General features: G+C 37.0%; 1 protein-coding gene across 1 annotated transcript in view; it reads right to left on the bottom strand.

Annotated features, from left to right (window-relative positions):
- Positions 1 to 24,222, bottom strand: part of ABCC2 (ATP binding cassette subfamily C member 2) — a 111,554-nt gene that overhangs the window by 69,490 nt on the left and 17,842 nt on the right. The window contains exons 3-6 of the mRNA XM_077125723.1: positions 3,343 to 3,468; positions 1,659 to 1,793; positions 1,335 to 1,442; positions 863 to 918 (exon numbers count right to left, since the gene is read on the bottom strand). Coding sequence (XP_076981838.1) covers positions 863 to 918; positions 1,335 to 1,442; positions 1,659 to 1,793; positions 3,343 to 3,468 — 425 coding nt within the window. The remainder of the gene's footprint in view (positions 1 to 862; positions 919 to 1,334; positions 1,443 to 1,658; positions 1,794 to 3,342; positions 3,469 to 24,222) is intronic.

Raw genomic sequence — 24,222 nt, 5'->3', positions numbered from 1 at the left:
ACAATGGCCTTAAGAAATTGAGCAGACCTGAGCCACCTGCACACTGTCTCTCTAGATCAGGGCTTCTTAATCTGGGGTTTGAGCACCTGATTGGAAAATAAATTACATCTTTATTTTCAATAATTTCTAACTGAAATTCAACCTTTCTTTCCAATATGGGTGTAGGCAACCAATTCCAGTTGTAAAAGAAGTACCTGCACCTAAATTACCAGGACAAATCACAGATGCTTTCATGGCTCTTTTATGTCCATCACGACTTTGAAACAATGGTTATTATTAGTCCTACCACTAAGTCTTGTTAAGTGATGCATTTATAAAGAAGCACATGTATTACTATCTCACAAACTTAAAAAAAAATTTGATAACAATATGTTAATATAGTCGTTTTCATTTATAATCCTGTATCTCTTATGTTATGCATTTAAAACATTACTCTGAAAAAGGATCTGTAGGCTTCACCAGCCTGTCTAAGGGGTCCATGGTTCCACAAAAGGCCATGGACCCTTCTTCCAGATCTTCTGGTAGCCTGGACCAGCTATTTCATCTCTTCTCCTCCAAATCTGTGCCACACTGCCTGTTTACAAACTTCCCTTTTCCCATCCTGCTGCCTCCTTCTTTTTCTCCTGTGGAACCCTCAGACTACCAAAAGCAAATCCATCTTCATTCCCCTCCCCCACCATCCCAGTCTGCCCAACAACGTGACTGAACTAAATGGCCTCTATGTTCTAACATTGTCTGATTCTGACTAAGTTGAGGTGAAATAGAGGCCACCGATGGTATTTTTGAAAATGAAGCTTTCCATCACTTTCAGAAGAATGAGGGGGTAGGGATACAGAAAACCCGTACTCCAGGCATTTCCTACCTGTCATACCAACTAAATGTAATTCTACTCAGAAATGAAGCCGTGGTTGATGGATTCTGCAAGACACACAAAAAAATCAGAAAGTAAATAAATTGGAAGTGGGAACTCTGTAGGACTCTAAAATACGAAACTGAGTTTGCTGGTTAATGAAGTTGTGCTTAGAAACTAGATATGCTATTGAAACCAGTTGGTCAACATATGCTTATTTGGAGACCCTAAGGTCATTAGTGGAGTGATAATCAGATTTGCTGGCATAGATACATTAATTGCCTTTGCTGAAGGTTAGGAGGCGAACAAAAAAGTCAATGTTTCAATACTTTAGTCACCTTCTGTTTCCTTATGTCATAAAATGGTCTTTACTACCTTATTCCGAGGCTTGTAGGGCCTCTTTCATGAGTCCTAGACATCTCAAAGTTATATTTGTCACCTTCGAATTAAACAATATATTAGGAGGGAAAATTAAGAGTCTCACATTTAATGGGGCATTTTTTTCTGAAAATGCTGCAAGGATGAGGTTTAGAATCTGTAATGCATAGGAGATGAAGAACAGACAGGAGTAGGCCAAATTAGAATCGTTGCCCTATGGAAGAAAAAAAAAAGAGAGAAAATGAGCCTTTTATTCAAATTAAAAAAAAATATATATATATATATGTATATCAATGCTTGTGATTAAAGCCTGTCATCAAATACCCTCAATACAAATCCACCCTGGAGCTCAATTTGCCTCATACCATTTCCTCAGACTTAGAAGTTGCCCAGCAGTAGTTTCTCCTGTCACCCTCTCCCTTCTCCTCACCTGTAATAGTGTCCGGATCAGAGTCTGAAACTGGAAAGTGCCACAGAGTATTGAAAGAATCCAGAATATGGATAGGAACCAAGAATTCTTCTGCACACACCACTGCCTGCTGTGTTGGAGCAGCAAAACCAGAAGCTGGGGAGAAATTCACACGAAGTTTTGAACAATACTGTAACTAACAAAAGCTGGGATGTGAGAAGGATATTAAACGACATGGGAATGAATGGGGTCTCAAGAAGAAGATCGTTGTAACGAATAAGGTCAGTCACAAAGCACACAAATGCCAAATTGTAGATTCCTCTCTGATACCACCCGTCTTTCCCTTTCAGTGCCTCAGTGCTCTTCCTGGGATCCCTTTCCCCACCCTGTCTCTATTCACCATACACAGGTGGGGAGTTAGCGAAGAAAGCCAAGAAAGGATCTCGATTTGCATTTTAATGGAATCACTTTGGGAACCAGAAAAGCTTTTCAAGACCCAAGGAAATGAATGTCAGGAGCTAGACAGGTGGGGGAGGCAGATTCTGATGGCTAGACGCAATGTCTGTGTAGCTTGGTTTTCTAATATTAGACTGAGCAATTACAAATGAAAACCTTGCCTTGTATCACCTCACTTAACTATAGATAATTAAATGCTGGTTGATTTCCACCACAGTTTACTAACGGTGGCTAGTAAACTGGCTCTTTGAGAAAGCTGTAATCTGTAGCATTTGCCAATTTCACGATATAAATACTCCCGCTGCCGCAGATTCCAAACTCCACTGTAATGTAACTGAATGCAGGGTTAGGAAGAGATGTACACAATCAGCTTCTTGTGAGCTAGTTCTGGCACTTCCTTGTTTGGTCTATAACGTAGTAGCCAACATAATGACTACAAGGGCCAGTCAGGTAATGTTACTGAGTGAAGCAGGCCGGGTAGAATCTGTGCTAAGTATACAATTGGTCTGAAGAGAGCAGCTGATCGTTGCTCCATGGTTGTTAGATGTTCTGATTTTTCATGAAAACTTGTAAATTCAGATTTTATGTGGCATCTTCTTCTTTTAAATGATGGCAATTAATTTCAGTTTTTTGTTAACACTGTGTAGCCCTTAGAAAATCATGCCTTAGAGATTTCAGTTTCTGATATCAGGTTTACAAAAACAATTCTAGACTCAGTAATCCATTGATTAGGGTCACCAGTCAATCAATCAGAAAATAATATTTACAGCATTTAAAAATTGTTTTACATCAAGAATCTTAGATCTCATCTACGATCTTTAGATGGCAAGATATGAGGATACATTAATGGTTACAGCTAATACCCAGGGGAAAGTTCCTATATAAAGTAGGGCTGATAAAATGAAAAGCTAAACTGTATACTGTTCAGTTTCATTCTACTCTAAACAAACTTTGCCTCACTATTAGCTCCCTTGAAAGGGATAAGGGAATATCAGGGTATAGTAGAAAGAACAATAGATCAAGAATTGGAAGACTGTATTTTAGACCCAGCTCTGCCATCAATTAACTATATACATTGGGCAAGTCACTTAACCTTTCTTAGGCTTCAGATTCTTAATCTATAAAGTGAGAAGGTGATACTAGATGGTCCCTTCTACTTCTAAAATTCTTTAGATGAATTTGGATGGAATTTCATACCAAAAGAATAAGTAGAAAATAAACGGGACAGGAAAATGGTGATAGGTCTTACCCATGTGCCCAGATAGAGGCTTGGATTAGTATATCTAATGGGAGGAGCTGTGGCTTTTCCAGAGTATTCTGCGAGTACAAGGGCCAACTCTATGACTGCTAAAATAAGAAGAAATCCAACGAGCACCTGAGAAGAGAATAAGATCATTGTTAGGAGGAAATCAATCTCTACCATTCTCTTAAAACAGAATGATCCCCAGTCATAGACAGTAAAAATGACATACAGAGGTTCAGATGACACATTCAATAAATACATGTGGAATGAATAGATATATATATAGTTCAAACAATAGATTAAGGCTCAAGGTATGCCCTAAGTGTTTTTGAGGAATACTGAGTGTGATGGTTTAAAAATAGGTCCACAAATTCTTTGCCACTTCTCCCTTCAAAAGGTAGAGCTTAGTTTTTCACCTTTTTGAGTATGAGCTGGACTTAGAGACTCAATTCTACTACATAGAATATGGCAGAAGTGACATTGTACGATTTCTAAGACTAGGCCATAAAAAGCATTATGGTTTACCCCTTGTCCTCTCTCTTGGATTGCTCACTTTGTGGACAGCTATGAGTTTTGTCATGAGGATACTTGACTAGCCCTATAGAGATATCCACTTAGTGAGGAATTGAGACTGTATGCCAACAGCCACTGAAAAACAACTAAGGTCTCTTACCAATGCCACGCGAGTGAACCATCTTAGCCGTGGATCCTCCAGCCTCAAAATTAAGCCTTTAGAAGACTGGTTCCCCCAGCTAGCATATCAACTCTAGCTAGCATATCAACTCTAACTCGTGAGGGCTCCTGATCCAGAAAAACTGCTCCCAAATATCTAAACCATAGATACTGTGAGGAGATAAAAATATTTATTTTTTAAAGCTGGTAAATTTGGAGCTAATTTGTTATGCAGCTTAAAAATCAATACAGGCTTAAAGTGGAATCCCCACTGCAACTGCAGTGGCAGTATTCTCTTCTCTTGGTCATTGTCCTCAACCTTTTTTTTTTTTTTTTACAGTTTTTGTTTTATTAATTAAAAAAAGAAGTAACAAAACAATTAGAAATCATTCCATTCTACATGCACAATCAGTAATTCTTAATAACATCACATAGTTGCATATTCATCATTTCTTAGTACATTTGCATCGATTTAGAAAAAGAAATAAAAAGACAACAGAATAAGAATTAAAACAATAATAGAAAGAAAAAAAAAACCTATACCTCACATGCAGCTTCATTCAGTGTTTTAACATAATTGCATTACAATTGGGTAGTATTGTGCTGTCCATTTCTGAGTTTTTATATCCAGTACCGTTGTACAGTCTGTATCCCTTCAGCTCCAATTACCCCTTCTCTTTTTTTTTTTTTAATTAACGGAAAAAAAGAAATTAACCCAACATTTAGAAATCATACCATTCTACATATGCAATCAGTAATTCTTAACATCCTCACATAGATGCATGATCATCATTTCTTAGTACATTTGCATCGGTTTAGAAGGACTAGAAACACAACAGAAAAAGATATAGAATGCTAATATAGAGAAAAAAAATAAAAGTAATAATAATAGTAAAAAAAAAAGACAAACAAACAACCAGACAGACAAAAACAAAACAAACAAACAAACAACAACAAAAAAAACCCTATAGCTCAGATGCAGCTTCATTCAGTGTTTTAACATGATTACTTTACAATTAGGTATTATTGTGCTGTCCATTTTTGAGTTTTTGTATCTAGTCCTGTTACACCGTCTGTATCCCTTCAAATCCAATTGCCCATTATCTTACCCTGTTTCTACCTCCTGCTGGACTCTGTTACCAATGACATATTCCAAATTTATTCTCGAATGTCTGTTCACATCAGTGGGACCATACAGTATTTGTCCTTTAGTTTTTGGCTAGACTCACTCAGCATAATGTTCTCTAGGTCCATCCATGTTATTATATGCTTCATAAGTTTAGTCTGTCTTAAGGCTGCATAGTATTCCATCGTATGTATATACCACAGTTTGTTTAGCCACTCTTCTGTTGAAGGAGATTTCGGCTGTTTCCATCTCTTTGCAATTGTAAATAACGCTGCTATAAACATTGGTGTGCAAATGTCCGTTTGTGTCTTTGCCCTTAAGTCCTTTGAGTAGATACCCAGCAATGGTATTGCTGGGTCGTATGGCAATTCTATATTCAGCTTTTTGAGGAACCACCAAACTGCCTTCCACAGTGGTTGCACCATTTGATATTCCCACCAACAGTGGATAAGTGTGCCTCTTTCTCCGCATCCTCTCCAGTACTTGTCATTTTCTGTTTTGTTGATAATGGCCATTCTGGTGGGTGTGAGATGATATCTCATTGTGGTTTTGATTTGCATTTCTCTAATGGCCAGGGACATTGAGCATCTCTTCATGTGCCTTTTGGCCATTTGTATTTCCTCTTCTGAGAGGTGTCTGTTCAAGTCTTTTTCCCATTTTGTAATTGGGTTGGCTGTCTTTTTGTTGTTGAGATGAACAATCTCTTTTTAAATTCTGGATACTAGACCTTTATCTGATATCTCATTTCCAAATATTGTCTCCCATTGTGTAGGCTGTCTTTCTACTTTCTTGACGAAGTTCTCTGATGCACAAAAGTGTTTAATTTTGAGGAGCTCCCATTTATTTATTTCCTTCTTCAGTGTTCTTGCTTTAGGTTTAAGGTCCATAAAACCGCCTCCAGTTGTAAGATCCATAAGATATCTCCCAACATTTTCCTCTAACTGTTTTATGGTCTTAGACCTAATGTTTAGATCTTTGATCCATTTTGAGTTAACTTTTGTATAGGGTGTGAGAGATGGGTCTTCTTTCATTCTTTTGCATATGGATATCCAGTTCTCTAGGCACCATTTATTGAAGAGACTGTTCTGTCCCAGGTGAGTTGGCTTGACTGCCTTATCAAAGATCAAATGTCCATAGATGAGAGGGTCTATATCTGAGCACTCTATTCGATTCCATTGGTCAATATATCTATCTTTATGCCAATACCATGCTGTTTTGACCACTGTGGCTTCATAATATGCCTTAAAGTCAGGCAGCGCGAGACCTCCAGCTTCGTTTTTTTCCCTCAAGATGTTTTTAGCAATTCGGGGCACCCTGCCCTTCCAGATAAATTTGCTTTTTGGTTTTTCTATTTCTGAAAAATACGTTGTTGGGATTTTGATTGGTATTGCATTGAATCTGTAAATCAATTTAGGTAGGATTGACATCTTAACTATATTTAGTCTTCCAATCCATGAACACAGTATGCCCTTCCATCTATTTAGGTCTTCTGTGATTTCTTTTAACAGTTTTTTGTAGTTTTCTTTATATAGGTTTTTTGTCTCTTTAGTTAAATTTATTCCTAGGTATTTTATTCTTTTAGTTGCAATTGTAAATGGGATTCGTTTCTTGATTTCCCCCTCAGCTTGTTCATTACTAGTGTATAGAAATGCTACAGATTTTTGAATGTTGATCTTGTAACCTGCTACTTTGCTGTACTCATTTATTAGCTCTAGTAGTTTTGTTGTGGATTTTTCCGGGTTTTCGACGTATAGTATCATATCGTCTGCAAACAGTGATAGTTTTACTTCTTCCTTTCCAATTTTGATGCCTTGTATTTCTTTTTCTTGTCTAATTGCTCTGGCTAGAACCTCCAACACAATGTTGAATAATAGTGGTGATAGTGGACATCCTTGTCTTGTTCCTGATCTTAGGGGGAAAGTTTTCAATTTTTCCCCATTGAGGATGATATTAGCTGTGGGTTTTTCATATATTCCCTCTATCATTTTAAGGAAGTTCCCTTGTATTCCTATCTTTTGAAGTGTTTTCAACAGGAAAGGATGTTGAATCTTGTCGAATGCCTTCTCTGCATCAATTGAGATGATCATGTGATTTTTCTGCTTTGATTTGTTGATATGGTGTATTACATTAATTGATTTTCTTATGTTGAACCATCCTTGCATACCTGAGATGAATCCTACTTGGTCATGATGTATAATTCTTTTAATATGTTGCTGGATTCAATTTGCTAGAATTTTGTTGAGGATTTTTGCATCTATATTCATTAGAGAGATTGGTCTGTAGTTTTCTTTTTTTTGTAATATCTTTGCCTGGTTTTGGTATGAGGGTGATGTTGGCTTCATAGAATGAATTAGGTAGCTTTCCCTCCACTTCGATTTTTTTGAAGAGTTTGAGGAGAATTGGTACTAATTCTTTCTGGAACGTTTGGTAGAATTCACATGTGAAGCCATCTGGTCCTGGACTTTTCTTTTTAGGAAGCTTTTGAATGACTAATTCAATTTCTTTACTTGTGATTGGTTTGTTGAGGTCATCTATGTCTTCTTGAGTCAAACTTGGTTGTTCATGTCTTTCCAGGAACCCATCCATTTCATCTAAATTGCTGTATTTATTAGCGTAAAGTTGTTCATAGTATCCTGTTATTACCTCCTTTATTTCTGTGAGGTCAGTAGTTATGTCTCCTCTTCCATTTCTGATCTTATTTATTTGCATCCTCTCTCTTCTTCTTTTCGTCAATCTTGATAAGGGCCCATCAATCTTATTGATTTTCTCATAGAACCAACTTCTGGTCTTATTGATTTTCTCTATTGTTTTCATGTTTTCAATTTCATTTATTTCTGCTCTGATCTTTGTTATTTCTTTCCTTTTGCTTGCTTTGGGATTAGTTTGCTGTTCTTTCTTCAGTTCTTCCAAGTGAACAGTTATTTCCTGCATTTTTGCCTTTTCTTCTTTTCTGATATAGGCATTTAGGGCAATAAATTTCCCTCTTAGCACTGCCTTTGCTGCATCCCATAAGTTTTGATATGTTGTGTTTTCATTTTCATTTGCCTCAAGGTATTTACTAATTTCTCTTGCAATTTCTTCTTTGACCCACTCGTTGTTTAAGAGTGTGTTGTTGAGCCTCCACGTATTTGTGAATTTTCTGGCATTCCGCCTATTATTGATTTCCAACTTCATTCCTTTATGATCCGAGAAAGTGTTGTGTATGATTTCAATCTTTTTAAATTTGTTAAGACTTGCTTTGTGACCCAGCATATGGTCTATCTTTGAGAATGATCCATGAGCACTTGAGAAAAAGGTGTATCCTGCTGTTGTGGGATTTAATGTCCTATAAATGTCTGTTAAGTCTAGCTCCTTTATACTAATATTCAGATTCTCTATTTCTTTATTGATCCTCTGTCTAGATGTTCTGTCCATTGGTGAGAGTGGGGAATTGAAGTCTCCAACTATTATGGTATTTGTGTCTATTTCCCTTTTCAGTGTTTGCAGTGTATTCCTCACGTATTTTGGGGCATTCTGGTTCGGTGCGTAAATATTTATGATTGTTATGTCTTCTTGTTTAATTGTTCCTTTTATTAGTATATAGTGTCCTTCTTTGTCTCTTTTAACTGTTTTACATTTGAAGTCTAACTTGTTGGATATTAGTATAGCCACTCCTGCTATTTTCTGGTTGTTATTTGCATGAAATATCTTTTCCCAACCTTTCACTTTCAACCTATGTTTATCTTTGGGTCTAAGATGTGTTTGCTGTAGACAGCATATAGAAGGATCCTGTTTTTTAATCCATTCTGCCAGTCTATGTCTTTTGATTGGGGAATTCAGTCCATTAACATTTAGTGTTATTACTGTTTGGATAATATTTTCCTCTACCATTTTGCCTTTTGTATTATATATATCATATCTGACTTTCCTTCTTTCTACACTCTTCTCCATACCTCTCTCTTCTGTCTTTTTGGTTCTGACTCTAGTGCTCCCTTTAGTATTTCTTGCAGAGCTGGTCTCTTGGTCACAAATTCTCTCAGTGACTTTTTGTCTGAGAATGTTTTAATTTCTCCCTCACTTTTGAAGGACAATTTTGCTGGATATAGGAGTCTTGGTTGGCAGTTTTTCTCTTTTAGTAATTTAAATATATCATCCCACTGTCTTCTAGCCTCCCTGGTTTCTGCTGAGAAATCTACACATAGTCTTATTGGGTTTCCCTTATATGTGATGGATTGTTTTTCTCTTGCTGCTTTCAAGATCCTCTCTTTCTCTTTGACCTCTGACATTCTAACTAGTAAGTGTCTTGGAGAATGCCTATTTGGGTCTAATCTCTTTGGGGTGCGCTGCACTTCTTGGATCTGTAATTTTAGGTCTTTCATAAGAGTTGGGAAATTTTCATTGAAAATTTCTTCCATTAGTTTTCTCCTCCTTTTCCCTTCTCTTCTCCTTCTGGGACACCCACGACACGTATATTTGTGTGCTTCATATTGTCCTTGAGTTCCCTGATACCCTGTTCAAATTTTTCCATTCTTTTCCTGATAGTTTCTGTTTGTTTTTGGAATTCAGATGTTCCATCCTCCGAATCACTAATTCTATCTTCTGTCTCTTTGAATCTATCATTGTAGGTATCCATTGTTTTTTCTATCTTTTCTACTTTGTCCTTCACTTCCATAAGTTCTGTGATTTGTTTTTTCAGTTTTTCTATTTCTTCTTTATGTTCAGCCCATGTCTTCTTCATGTCCTCCCTCAATTTATCGATTTCGTTTTTGAAGAGGTTTTCCATTTCTGTTCGTATATTCAGCATTAGTTGTCTCAGCTCCTGTATCTCATTTGAACTATTGGTTTGTTCCTTTGACTGGGCCATGTTTTCAATTATTTGAGCGTGATCCGTTATCTTCTGTTGGCGTCTGCGCATTTAGACAGATTTCCCTGGGTATTGGATCCAAAAGTTTGGAAGATTTTTCTGTGAAATCTCTGGGTTCTGTTTTTCTTATCCTGCCCAGTAGGTGGCGCTCGTGGCACACATTTGTCTGCGGGTCCCACCAGTAAAAGGTGCTGTGGGACCTTTAACTTTGGAAAACTCTCGCCGTCTGGGAGGTTCGCTAGCCGAAGCGGCTTGGAAGAGTGCGAGCTGGCCCGGGGTCCGAACGCGGGGAGGGTTGCTGGCCGCCGCAGCCCGGGAAAGCGCCCGTCCAAATTTCCTAGTCGGCCCTGGGCGACAAGCGTGGCGGGAGGGCGCCAGCGGCAGCGGCCCGCCCGGGAGAGTGCATGTTCCTGGGGAGTCACGGGTTTGGAAGGGGCGTCCCCCACCTGTCACCATTCTCCGCGGCCTGGGGATTTCCGATCCAATTCTCTCAGTTGGTCCGGGGGGCCACGTGTGGTGTGGGCGCCAGCCGCCACGGTTTCAGGGGACCGCCTCTCCAATTCTCCCAGCCGGCCCGGGAAGGGGGAAGGGAGTGACTCCGGCCACTTACCGCCCCGCCCAGTGAAGCCCGCGCGTCTTGGTGATCTCACCCGAGCGGCTTCTCTCAGCCAGCCAGCCATTCCAGGATGGGGTACGCTGTCTTTTTTTTCTCTGTTGTGGCTTTGGGAGCTGTTCTGTATCGTTTCTACTCCCCTAGTAGCTGTCCTGGAGAAGAAACTAAGATCCGCACATCTTACTAAGCCGCCATCTTCTCCGGAAGTCTGTCCTCAACCTTGACTGCATATGGTCTTTGCAACTGATGTTCCAGGAGACTGAGACTGTGTGACCTGAGAATGATTCCAAGCCAGCCAGTATTTGTTCTATGAATTCATGAAACCTGAAACACATTGTACTGTTCTAAAGGACCAACCTTTCCCAAGAGGAGGGAAAATTACTACCTCCACTGAAGACCTCCATCAGCATCCTAGTTCCCAAAATGAAGATCTTTATCGTAAATCATCTCCTCGACCCCCTTTCCTTCCTGTTTCCATCCATCTGCCTCTAATCATTCCTGTAAGAGTCATTCATTCAGAATGACTTAGACAGAGATATAGGGACCCTTTGTAAAGAAAACCAGCCAGAAAGAGAGATGAATGCAGATTTAACAAATAGGGCCAGTGCTATTATTTAACAAGGAGTAGAATCAAAGACATATTAATAAGGGGAATGCATTTTTCTCAAGTATATAATACACTGTATTTTGTTTCCCTCATACCAGACTTTGGTCTTTGGAAAATCATAATAGCTTTTGAAACGGTCAAGTATGTTTAAAGAAAATTAAGAAGCAAAATAGAGAAACAACTGGTACTAGAACACATCCCCCGCAGCCTTGAGGATGAAGTAAAGAAAATACTAACCAGTAAATTACCCTCCAGTCCAAGGAAAAGGAGGAGGCCCTGCCACAGGCTTAAATATATTGTATTGGTATATGCCACAGGCTTACCAATTTTCTTAAAGAACTCCTTACAAAGCAAATTTTTTTTAAAAAAAAAGGACTAACAATCTAATGGGGAAAAAATGGGCATAGTCTATAAATAGATAATTTAAAGAAAAAGAAACACAAATAACTCAAACGTATGAGATCTTCACCTCACTCATAATGAGGAACTGCAATTTAAAATTATAATGACATACCATTTTCTATACTTAACTGATTATCAAATATCAAAAAGTTTGATAATAAAAATTTGGCGAGACTAAGAGCAATTTGCACTATTTATAAAAAATTTTGCATCCACAAAACCTTAACCCGATTATTTCATTTCTAGGAATTTATCCTACAGACACACTCACATGTACAAAGCTATTTATTGCAGAGTTACCTATGATGACAAAAGATTAGAAAAATTTCTATCATGGGCACATAAATTATGGCACACACAAATAATAGAACCTCAAGTAGTCATTAAAAAGAAAAAAAGCAGATCTTTTTGTGCTAAAATGGAAGGCCCTCCAAGTCACAAAGGATTGTACATAGAACACTAACTTGTATAAAAAAAATACATACATATATGGATTACCTCTGGAAGAATACATAAGGATTGGTATCAATGGTTGCCAACTGAGAAACGAATGAGGGGCTAGAATATTGTATATCTGTTTGTACCTTTTGAAGTTTAAAAACATCTCTGAATTACTCATTCAAATGATTAAAAGTTAAATATACTAATGCTTCCATTTTTAAAAATAAGCAAGTGGTATAAATGGGCAATTCACAAATGAAGAAATATACTTATGAAAAAAATCAATTGCATTAGTCACAGATAGTAATGTAAAGTAAAACAATGAGATGCCATTTTGCATACAAAATTAGCAAAAAAAAAAAAATTAGCAAAAATAGCGTGCACAGGTGGTTCAGTGGTAGAATGCTCACCTTCCATGCAGGAGACCTAGGTTTGATTCCCGGACTATGCAACCCCCTCAAAAAAAAAAAAAAATTGGCAAAGATAGAAATATGATACCCAATGCCGACAAAGGTACAGAAGTATATGCTTTAATACACTTTTCATAAGAATATAAGTTGGCAAAAATCTCAGACTATAAAATTTTCCCATTATGTTTCAGATGCCTTCAACTGTTCATATATATTGACATAGTAATTCTACTTATAGGAATCTATTCTAAGGAAATGGGAAGTGACTGCTTAATGGATATAAAGTTTCTTTTTAGAGTGATGAAAATGTTCTGAAATTAGTAGTGATGGTCACACAATTCTGGAAATATACCAAAATCCAATGAATTGTACACTTTAAACAGATGAGTTTTATGGTATATTGATTATTCCTCAATAAAGCTGGTTTTAAAAGTGAAGTATAGGGGCACTTGGCCTCTGAACACTGACTTGAGGGTATGATAACTGGAGCTTCTGCAGACATTCTGCAGTCATGTGCTAGCTTGGTAACCGGTTTGATATGCCAAGATTATCAGAAGAAAGATGAGAATAACTAGCTGCTTGTTGATGTTGTCAAGCTACTGAATTAATGAATCCTGGAGCTGCATTACCTCTAGACTTCTTGTTCAAAAGATAACAGATTCCTTATTGTTTAAGCTAACAAGTATTATTTGCAGGTGAGAGAGTCTTAACTGATACAAATCTGTTCTTGTGTAGCCAGCCTCGGCAAGGCGTAACACTGGGAAATGAGACAGAAATCAGAATTGTAATTGAAGTTCTGTGTTGGTCACCTCTTTTCCTTCTTCCTCCACTCTATCATGGCAAATCCATTTTCAACTGTATTTATCTCCTCCATCCCCAACCCACGCTGAAACAGAAGAAACTATTCTCAAAAGAGATTGAATGCTTTTCCTGAGGAAGGCAAGATGGGGAGTGTGGAATTGGTGCCCCAAAGTATATTCACCTTGATTTGGGTACAAATTTGGGGTAGAGAAGGAGTCCAGGCTCCAGCTTCGGGGGAAGCCAATAAATCCACATGCTGGTCCAATTCTTGGGGTTTATAGCAGTCTCCACCAGGGAGAGGCCTCCTGGGAAAGTCAACTTATATAATGACAAAGGAACCTACTCCAGCTACCTATGTTAATTAGCTTAGTTCTTTATTTACAAATACAAACTGAACACTAATAATCACCAGTGTAACCAAGAAGTTAGGATTTAAGGAGTGATTATGATTAGTGAATCGTTATATAGATATTCCTTCTTTACTTTCTGGTATATTAGATAGACATAGGGAAATACCTGAAATCTCTGAACTGAAATTCAGCTGCCTTGATCTCTGATAACAATTGTATAGCATTTATCCTGTGCCCTTGTGATTGAAAAAACCTGTGACTGACCTTCACTTGTACCTATTTCATCCAGTTTTTCAACTTTAGAGTCTTATGATCACTAAGACAGCCCCTAATGTTTATTAATGAAGGGTCTTAGGTCAACCTAAAACTAACCCACCCCAATTCCAAAGTTATCTTGATAGCCTAACCAAAACGGACCTGTCTGACATGTGCTGTAGCTTAGACTTTAACCTATAAGTGACCTATATCTCATTGTAATACTAAAAATCATGCTCATCATCATATTAAGTCCACCATTTTCTTAAATGTGTTCTGTGACTAAGCACGTAATCAACCTGTGCATGCTCAGTAATTAGATCCCCACTAATTACACCTTCTAGAGTTATTGTGCTCATTATGCTATAACCTTCCCATCTTTTGATATGATAAAACTATCAGAGTTATTGCAGTTTGGGAGGCAGATTTTTAGACTGATAGGTCATCTGATCTCTTTGCTCCACATGGGTTGCTCTTTGAAAACCTGGTGTCTCAGGAATTGTTCATTTGAGCACATCAGGCTCAGAACTCACCACCTTTATCCAGTATCCCCAGAGTTGAGAAAAACCAATACTACCAAAGAAGACAACCAAGATAATGGGCAACAGGTCCTGGGATGAAATAGATAGAAATTATTAAGTGAACAGAAGATATTTTAAATTATTTTCAAATTAATGTCCTAAGTGAAATTTGAAAAGATATATTGCATCCATTAACAGGGTGTCATTTAAAAAAATGAATATTCAGAAATTAAGAAAATTTTTTGGAAATTAAACCCATGATTGCCAAAATCTTCTAGGAATACTGGAAGAAAAAAATGGGGAAATCTTCAGAATATAGGGGGGAAAAAGAAAAAGAAATAGAAACAGAAGAAGAGGAATTGAGAAAGATCAGTTCAGGGGTCCAACATCCATCTAAAAGAAGTTCTGGAAAGAAAGAATTTCAAAACTGAAGGAAAGGAAATGAAAGGGTTACTGTATGTTAATTTTTCAGAGATATAGACTTGAGTCTTTAGGTTGAAAGTGCAGAGCCCACTGAATGAAAAAAGACCCATCTACACAGACTCACATGAAATTTTAGAACATTAGAATAAAGAGCTTAGAAGCTTCCCAGAGAGGATAACTAGGAATGAGAATTCTCATCAATAGCAGAGGATGCTGGGGAATAATGTAGCGACATCTTCAGAGGTTTTCAAGAAAAAAATGTTTTGAACCTAGCATTCTATATTCAGATAAACTTTTTCAGAGAGAAATGACTTGAATTTTACTTACTGTTATCCTTTCTGAAAGTTATATTTGAGGCTGTTCTCCCGCAAAGGAATTCAAGAAACTGTAGGTACTAATGCCTCCATATTAAATAACATCTAAGCATCAAAGCACTGAAGATGTACGTCTAAAATTGATGACTGGTTATTTTTAAGTGTAAAGGTAATCAACAGAAGAACTGAAAATAGTCATATATAATTTTTAGGGAAAAAACGGAAGGAAAGGGAAGCTAGAGGGTAGGGTTAACGAGCTAATGCCTTTCTTAGAGGACAGAAATAAATCTATTTTTAAAATGATAGCTTAAGAAATACAGATATAAACATTATTTGCAGATACAGAGGTGACCATCAAAATAATTAAAAATGAAACCCTCTAGAGAACAGGACTGCAGGTATAGGTGAGGAAGAGGCTTCTTTTCATGTTGTACTCTTTTGGACAGATTTTTTTAAAGGGAAAATGGAAGGAATTATAACAAAAATTTTAATAGGACTTTATTATGGTGAAACAATTATTGATGGATTTAATTTTCTTCCCACTTCCTTAGAGTCTCCAACATTTCTATAATAACCATGCATTATTTTTATAATCAGAAACAAACACATCCTTTTATTAGTTAATACCAGGAAACTACTGTAGTTGTTTAATGATTACCCTTAATACTCTTTGCCCTTGCACTCTGATTTATTTGAAGAAGTTTCAAGCAGAAACTTACTAAACTCAACTTCTTTAGGAAGTACAATCTCGCTGGTATTTAAAAAGAAAAGAGTGTGAAGGCCATATTTAATACCTTTCCATCTCTGCAAAGTCCCTCTTTTCCCAGTGCTATATGAATGATAAGACTCTGGTTGACTCTTTTACCATTATAGAGGGTATTTACTTCTACTATGTCTCTGGCAGATTAATATTTAACTCCACTTGAATAATTCCAGTGACTTTATTCCCCAGCTGCTTATTCTATTATCAGACAGCTACTGTTATTGGAAAGTTCTTCTCTGTATTTAGCCAAAATCTACCTCCCTGGAACAACCTCTACCCACTTATCTTGGTCATGGTCTGTGAAACTTTTCAGAACAAGGTGAGGAAATCTTATACATGATACATCTGCAAATACTTAAAGATAATTCCCACATCTTAATGGCTTACCATTGCTCCATTTTTGCTGTGCCTTTTGTTCTGATCTCAGCTTTTCCACAGTCTCCGAAACCAAATTCCTCCTTAGTTTCCCCAGGACTAAATATGAACTAATTCATTCCTTCCTTCTTTTTTTTCTTTGTTAGAGAAGTTGTGGACTTACAGAATAATCACACATAAAATACAGGATTCCCAAATACCACCCCACCATAACATCTTGCATTGGGGTTAAGCATTTGTTACAAATAATGACAGCACAGTTTGAAAATTGCACTATTAATTGAAGTCAATAGTTTAACTTAGGGTTCACCATTTGTGTAGTTTCCTTCCATGGATTTAAAAAAAAATTTATTGTTATTATATACACAACCTAACATTTCCCCTTTTGATCATATTCAGATATATATCTCCATGCCATTAATTGCATTCACAGTGTTGTGCTACCATTGCCATCATCCAATTAGCAAAACATTTCCATCATTCCAAATAGGAACCTTGTACATTTTAAACCTTAATGTGCCATTCACCTATCTTTACCCCATCCCCTGGTAACCTATATTCTGGATTCTGACTCTATAAGTTTGCTTATTCTAATTAATTCAAATCAGTGAGATCATACTATAGTTGTCCTTTTGACTTATTTCACTCAACACGATATCGTCAAGGTTCATTCATGTTGACATATATTAGGACTTCATTCCTTTTTATGGCTAAATAATAATCCAATGATGTATATACTACATTTTATTTATCCATTCATTGGTTGATAGAAACTTGGGTTGCTTCCATCTTTTGGCAATTGTGAATAATGACACTAGGAACATTGGTGTGCAAGTGTATGTCTGAGTTCCTGCTTTCAGTTCCTTGGGGTACATACCTGGTAGTGGGATTGCCAGGTCGATTTGTAGTTCTATACTTAGCTTTTTGAGGAATTGTCAAACTGTATTCTACTGTGGCTGCGCCATTTTACATTGTCATCAGCAATGAATGAATGGTCCTATTTTTCCACATTCTCTCCAACACTTGGTGATTTCCATCTTTTTTTTTTTTTTACATGGGCTGGCACTGGGAAATGAACCCAGGTCCTCTGGCATGGCAGGCAAGCATTCTTGCCTGCTGAGCCACCATGGCCCACCCCCGTCTTTTTTTAATAGCAGCCACGCTAATGGATGTGAAATGGTATCTTGTTGTGGTTTGATTTGCATTTCCCTAATGGCTAATCATGTTGAACATCTTTTTATGTGCTTTTCACCATGTGTATACCTTCTTTGGAGAGATTTCTGTTCAAGTCTTTTGCCCATTTTTAAATTGGTTTGTCTTCTAGTTGCTAAGTTGAAGGATTTCTTTGGAAATTCTGGATATTAAACCTTTATCAGATGTGGTTTCCAAATATTTTCTCTCATTATGTAGGTTGTCCTTTGACTTTAATGATAAAGTCATTTGATGCACAAAACGTTTAAATTTTGATGGTGTTCCATTTATCTTTTTTTCCTTTGTTCTTGTGCTTTGGGTATAAAGTCCAAAAAATCATGGCTTAACACAAGGTCCTGAAGATGCTTCCCTATGTTTTCTTCTAGGAGTTTGATAGTTCTAGTTCTTACATTAAGGTTTTTAAATCCATTTTAAGTTTATTTTTGTACATCATTTGAGGTAAGAGTCCTCCCTTTTTTTTTTTTCCCCCGCAAATGGAGATCCAGTTTTCCCTACAGAGGGAAGAGACAATCATATTGTTGAAGAGACTATTCTTCCTTATAGAGTGGTCTTTGCCACCTTCTCAAAAATCAGTTGGCCATAATTGTGAAGGTTGATTTCTCAGTTCTCAATTCTATTCCATTGGTCTATATGCCTGTCCTTGTGCCATTAACATGCTGTTTTTTTTTTTCTCATATACTTACTTTTTATTGTATTTGTTAATGTTACAGAGTTCCTGTACTACCCAAACCATGCCTGAGAATTCAAAGAAAGAAATGCTACAATAGACAGCCTCATCTACCCATCATACAGTATGTTAAAACTTGATTCATGGGTGAGCCATGGTGGCCAAGCAGGCAGAGTTTTCACCTGTCGTGCTGGAGACCCAGGTTCAACTCCTGGTGCCTACCCATGTGAAAACAAACAAACAAACAAAAAACTTGATTCATGTACATTTTTTATAATTTCACAATATTTTTAAAAGTTTGTAACAAAAATTGGAATTTTAAGTCTGCTGCAAGTCTTCAGATTTCTAGTACAGTGTTCCATTAAATAACATTTCGACATATTCATCTAAGTTCATTCCTCAAAAACATAACACCTAACAAGAAATTGCTGGAAAAGATGCATACTTCTCAGAGAAAATATATTGCTCAATGTCCAAAAGATGATTTAAGGTTTTGGTTCCCAAATGAAGTCTTCAGTTTAACCAAGAATCCTTTGTGTCTCTTTTAATCATCCAACCTCTCCTTGACTCAGCTACTTTCCTGAATAGCTCAGAAAGCAGGCATTCTTCCTGCCACCTCAAATAAAGTCAAAATTATTGCCCAGAAGTAGTTGGCAGGTCCTGTCAGGAGACATCATAACCCTCCTAGGAGTCCAATTCCTGCACTGACACTTCAATCAAGACTGAACCACTACAAGAAAATGCCCCCACATCGAGATAGTTTTATTCACTGTTTACTTCACTCTTACCAGTAGTAAGTCTGCAACTCCTGCATTTGGCAAAGGGATTTATTATAAAGAGACTCAGATTCTGCATCAAGTGGTCACATACCATTTTGAAATAGTTCTATTGAACCAGAGACAAAACTAGAAAATTGCCAGAATGTCTCATTAGATGGAAAGAAACTTCAGTAACTCTGGGTAGTTCTTCAAGTCCCCTTTTAAGTACTAAAACTCACTGGATAGTTTAAGCTATAATTATTACAAACACAAGTGCTACATCACCTGTTTTTTGCCCCTGACTCCCCAAATGAACAATATAAAAACACAACAAACGGTGGATAATAGAGTTAGCTGGGACAATCACTGCATCTATAGAACCTCTAATACCTTTAAAATGTGGGTACAAGTATGTTATCTGATATTTTTGTGAAAGATCACACAAGATCAATGAAACTTAAAGAGGATTTTAGGTAAGGTTCTGCTCATTTCAAATTTGACAGGTCAATGAATCCTTTAGTCTGAGCAAAACCTGCTAGATACTATTTCCACTGCCAGTTAGTATAAAATTTGGACCTGATTAGTAATTTCAAAGATTACTCTTATGAAATCAGATGATGCCCCGTGTCAGAATATTCCATAGGAATCATGATACCTGCATTTGAGGCATTCAGCAGAAGGTTTAAATATCCCTTGAAGTGTTTTAATAAGAAAGGGTATTGAATTTTGTCACATGCCTTTTCTGCATCAATTGAGATGATTATGTGGTTTTTACACTTTGACTTATTAATAGGGTGCATTACATTAATTGATTTTCTTGTGTTGAACCAGGCTTGCATACCTGGAATAAATCCCATTTGAACATAGTGTATAACTCTTTTAATTTGCTGTTGGATTCGATTTGCAAGTATTTTCTTGAGCATTTTTGTATCTATATTCACTAAAGAGATTTGTCTGTAATTTTCTCTCCTTGCAGCATCTTTGTCTGGCTTTGGTATTAGGATTAGTAATTTCAAAGATTACTCTTATGAAATCAGATGATGCCCCGTGTCAGAATATTCCATAGGAATCATGATAGAATGAGTTAGGTAGCTTTCCCTCCTCTTCAATGTTTTTTGAAGAATTTAAGCTAAGATTGGTACTAATTCTTTCTTGAATGCTGGGTAGAATTCACATGTGAAGCTATCTGGTCCTGAACTTGTCTTTTTGGGGAGCTTCCTGGTGACTGATTTAATCTCTTTACTTCTGATTGGTTTGTTGAGATCATCTCTTTCTTCTTGAGTCAATATTGGTTGTTCATGCCTTTCTAGGAAGTTGTCCATTTCATCTACATTGACTAGTTTATTAGCATATAGTTGTTCACAGTATCCACTTATCACCTCCTTTATTTTTGCAGGGTCTGTAGTTATGTCCCCTCTTCCATTTCTGATTTAATTTATTTGCATCTTCTCACTCATTCTCTCTCTCTCTCTCTTTTTTTTGTCAACCCAGACAATGGTCCATCGATTTTATTTATTTTCCCAATTAACCAATTTCTGGTTTTGTTGATTTTCTCAATTGTTTCGTATTCTCAATTTCATTGATTTCTGCTCTGATCTTTATCATTTCTTTTCTTTTGTTTGTTTGGGGTTAGTTTTCTGTTCTTTCTCTAGTTCTTTAGTTAATTCCGTGATTGTTGCTCTTTCTTTTTTTTTTTAAATTAAGTATTTAAGGCAATGTATTTCTCTCTCAGCACTGCCTTTGCTGCATCCCCCCAATTTTTATTTGTTGTGTTTTCATTTGCCTAGATATATTTGCTGATTTCTCTTGTAATTTCTTCCTTCCACCCACTGGTTGTTTAAGAGTGTGTTGTTTGTGAATTTTCTGACCCTCTGCCTGTTAATAATTTCCAACTTCATTCCATTCTGATCTGAGAAAGAGTTTTGTATGATTTCAATCTCTTAAAATTTATTAAGGTTGGCTTTGAGAACCAGCATATCATCTATCCTTGAGAATGATTCAGGAGTACTTGAGAAAAATGTGTAGCCTACGGTTGTGGGATATGATGTCCTATAAATGTCTATTAAGTGTAGTTCATTTATTGTATTATTTAAAATCTCTGTTTCCTTATTGATCCTCTCTCTAGATGTTCTATCTATTGATGAGAGTGGAGAATTGAAGTCTCCAACTATTACAGCAGAGGTGTCTACTTCTCCCTTAAGTGTTGTCAGTGTTTGGCTCATGTATTTTGGAGCACTCTAGCTTGGTGCATAAATATTTATGATTGTTATGTCTTCTTGTTGAATTATTCCTTTTATCAATACAGTGTCCTTATTTATCTCTTTTAATTGTTTTATAGTTGAAATCTAATTTGTCAGACATTAATATAGCTACCCCTGCTCTTTTCTGGTTATTGTTTAAATGAAATGTCTTTTCCCAACCTTTCACTTTCAACCCATGATCTTTCTTGGGTCTAAAGTGAATTTCCTGTAGACAGCATATAGATGGGTCTTGTTTTTCAATCCATTCTGCCAATCTATCTTTTGATTGGGAAGTTTTATCCATTAAAATTTAATGTTATTACTGTAAAGATAGTATTTTCTTCTACCATTTTGTGCTTTGGATTTTATATGTCATATTTAATTGTTTTTCTCTTTTTACTTTTACTGATAGTCTTCATTTCTACACTATTCTCCAGATCTCTCTCTCCTACCTTTTCCTATCTACCTGCAGTGCTCCCTTGGTATTTCTTGTAGAGCCAGTTTCTTAGCCACAAATTCTCTCAGTGATTATTCATCTGAAAATATTTTAATGTCTCCCTCATTTTTGAAGGACAGTTTTGCTGGGTATACAATTCCTTGTTTGCAGTTTTTCTCATTCAGAATCTCAAATATATCATACCATTGCCTTCTCACCTCCATGGTTTCTGCTAAGACATCTACCAGAAGTCTTACCATGCTTCCCTTTCATGTGATGGATTGCTTTTCTCTTGCTGCTTCTAAAATTCTCTCTGTCTTTGACATTTGACAGTCTGATTAGTAAGTGTCTTGTAGTATGTCCATTTGTATCTATTCTGTTTGGGGTATGCTGCATTTCTTGAATCTGTAATTTTATGTCTTTCCTAGGAACTTGGAAATTTTCAGTGATTATTTCCTCTTTCTTCTCCTTTTCCCTTCTCTTCTCCTTATGGTACACCAACAACATGGATATTTGTGTGCTTTCTGTTATCATTCAACTCCCTGAGACCCTGCTCATATTTTTCCATTCTTTTCCCTAAATTTTCTTTTGTATGTCAGATTTCAAATGTATAGTCTTCTAGTTCACTAATCCTTTTTTCTCCCTCTTCAAATCTATTGTTGTTTTGATTGTTTATTTTTTCATTTCTTCTATTGTGATTTTCATTGCCATAAGTTCTGCAATATGTTTTTTTCAAACTTTCAAGTTCTTCTTTATGTTTGCTCAATGTCTTCTTTATATTCTCCATCAACTTGTTGATTTGATTTTTTAATAAGATTTTGCATGTCTGTTTGAACATCCTGAATCAGTTGTTTCAACTTCTGTATCTCATCTGAAGTGTTGATTTGTTCCTTTGGGCCATATCTTCAATTTTCCTAGTATGACTCATTTTTTTGCTGGCATCTAGGCATTTGATTTCCTTAACTAGTTTATTCTGGGAGTTGTTTTCACTCTTTTATCTAGGGTTTTCTTGCTGGATGACTTTGTTCTCTATCTGTTCTTTGACATTCAGTTCAGCTTAATCTAGACCTCTAGCATAGGTTCTGCTTAACTGATCAGAATTTTTCAGTTCTTGTTTTTCTGTATCTTGCCCTGCCTATATGGAGCCTTTTTTTTTTCTTTTGAGGAAGGCCTCCTCAGATATTATAGACCCCACTCAGATAGGCCCATGTTTCAGGAGGAGAGAGTAGCCCCATCACTTTTTCCTGAAGATGAGACCCAGCAGTTTTAGACTTTCCTATGAAGTCTCTAGACCCTATGCTTCTCCTATCCTACTCAGCTTGTGGTGCCTGTCTGCCCGTGTCTTCCCACCAGCCTAAAGTGATGTGGTACTTTAATTATATCAGACTCTCCCTGCCAGGGGCATGGTTGAGATAGAGGCTGAGATAGTAGGTGGGATTTCATTGCTTCTGTTTTCCAGTCCTTGAGGCCTGAAATCTTAAAGGAGGGATTCCACTTTCCCTGCTTCTCTTTTCTTGTGGAAGGCAAGTCACTTAGGGAATTAACCCCTTTCACCTGACTAATTGCTTTGACTCTCAGACATCCCCTAGTTCCACCCTTGATGGGGCAGTGCTGGAGCCTGAGAGTGCCTGCAGTTCAGTCGCATGAGATGTTAAGAAGTTTTTAAAAAGAAGAAAAAAAAGACTTTTCAAAGCTGGACCCCCACTCTCAGGTTCACCAATCAAGAACTTGAGTTGGCACATGACTTCATGGATCTCCAGTCTCTATGTGCCTCCTTTTCTTGGGATTCAGCCCTTTTCCAGTATTTTGTGCTGTCCAACTCAAAAAGTCTCCAAGATTTGTTTTGTTTCTTTTTCCATCAGCCCCACCCCCTCTCTGCCAGGGCAAAAACTCTTAGTTCTGCTAGTGCTTATTGCAGGTTTATCTGTGCTGGGAGCCTGTTTTCAGTAGCCAGAATTTTTAATTAATTCCACAATTTGGAGCTTGGTTGAGCTATGTCCTTGCTATTGGTAAAGTCTGTTTCATTTTCCCTTGGGGAACCAGACTGTTGTGCTCTTGGGGCAGGGGCACTGGTGTCTGTGACTTAGAGGACTGACAGTTCTGTGTGGGGTCTCAGCTGTTCCACCTGGCCCTAACTGGTGTACATTGTGTGCCCAGTCACTAATGTTCCCCCCGGAGTTGATCTGTACAATTCATGGCTATTTACTAGTTGCTCTGGAGGACAAACTAAATCCCACACCTCACTATGCCACCATCTTGCCCCCTACCATGCTATTCTAATTTGTTTTAAGTTTTAAGATCAGGAAGTGTGAGTTCTCCAATTTCATTCTTCTTTTTCAAGATGACTTTAGCTATTCAGGGCCCCCTTACCCTTCCATATAAATTTCATGTTTAGCTTTTCCATTTCTGCAAAGGTTGCTGGAATTTTGATTGAGGTTATATTTCATTTATAAATTGCTTTGTGTAGTATTGACATTTTCATGAACACAGAGTGTCCTTCCATTTATTAGGTCTTCTTTAATCTCTTCTAGCATTGCTTTACAATTTTCTGCATATGAGTACTTTACATATATATACATGGTTAAATTTATTCCTAGATACTTGATTCTTTTATTTGCTATTGTAAAAGGATTTTTTCACTTGATTTCTTCTTCAGA

The sequence above is a fragment of the Tamandua tetradactyla genome, chromosome 13 (genome assembly GCF_023851605.1).
Source record: "Tamandua tetradactyla isolate mTamTet1 chromosome 13, mTamTet1.pri, whole genome shotgun sequence".
NCBI lineage: Eukaryota > Metazoa > Chordata > Mammalia > Pilosa > Myrmecophagidae > Tamandua > Tamandua tetradactyla.
This window is presented reverse-complemented; position numbering and strand designations above follow the sequence as displayed.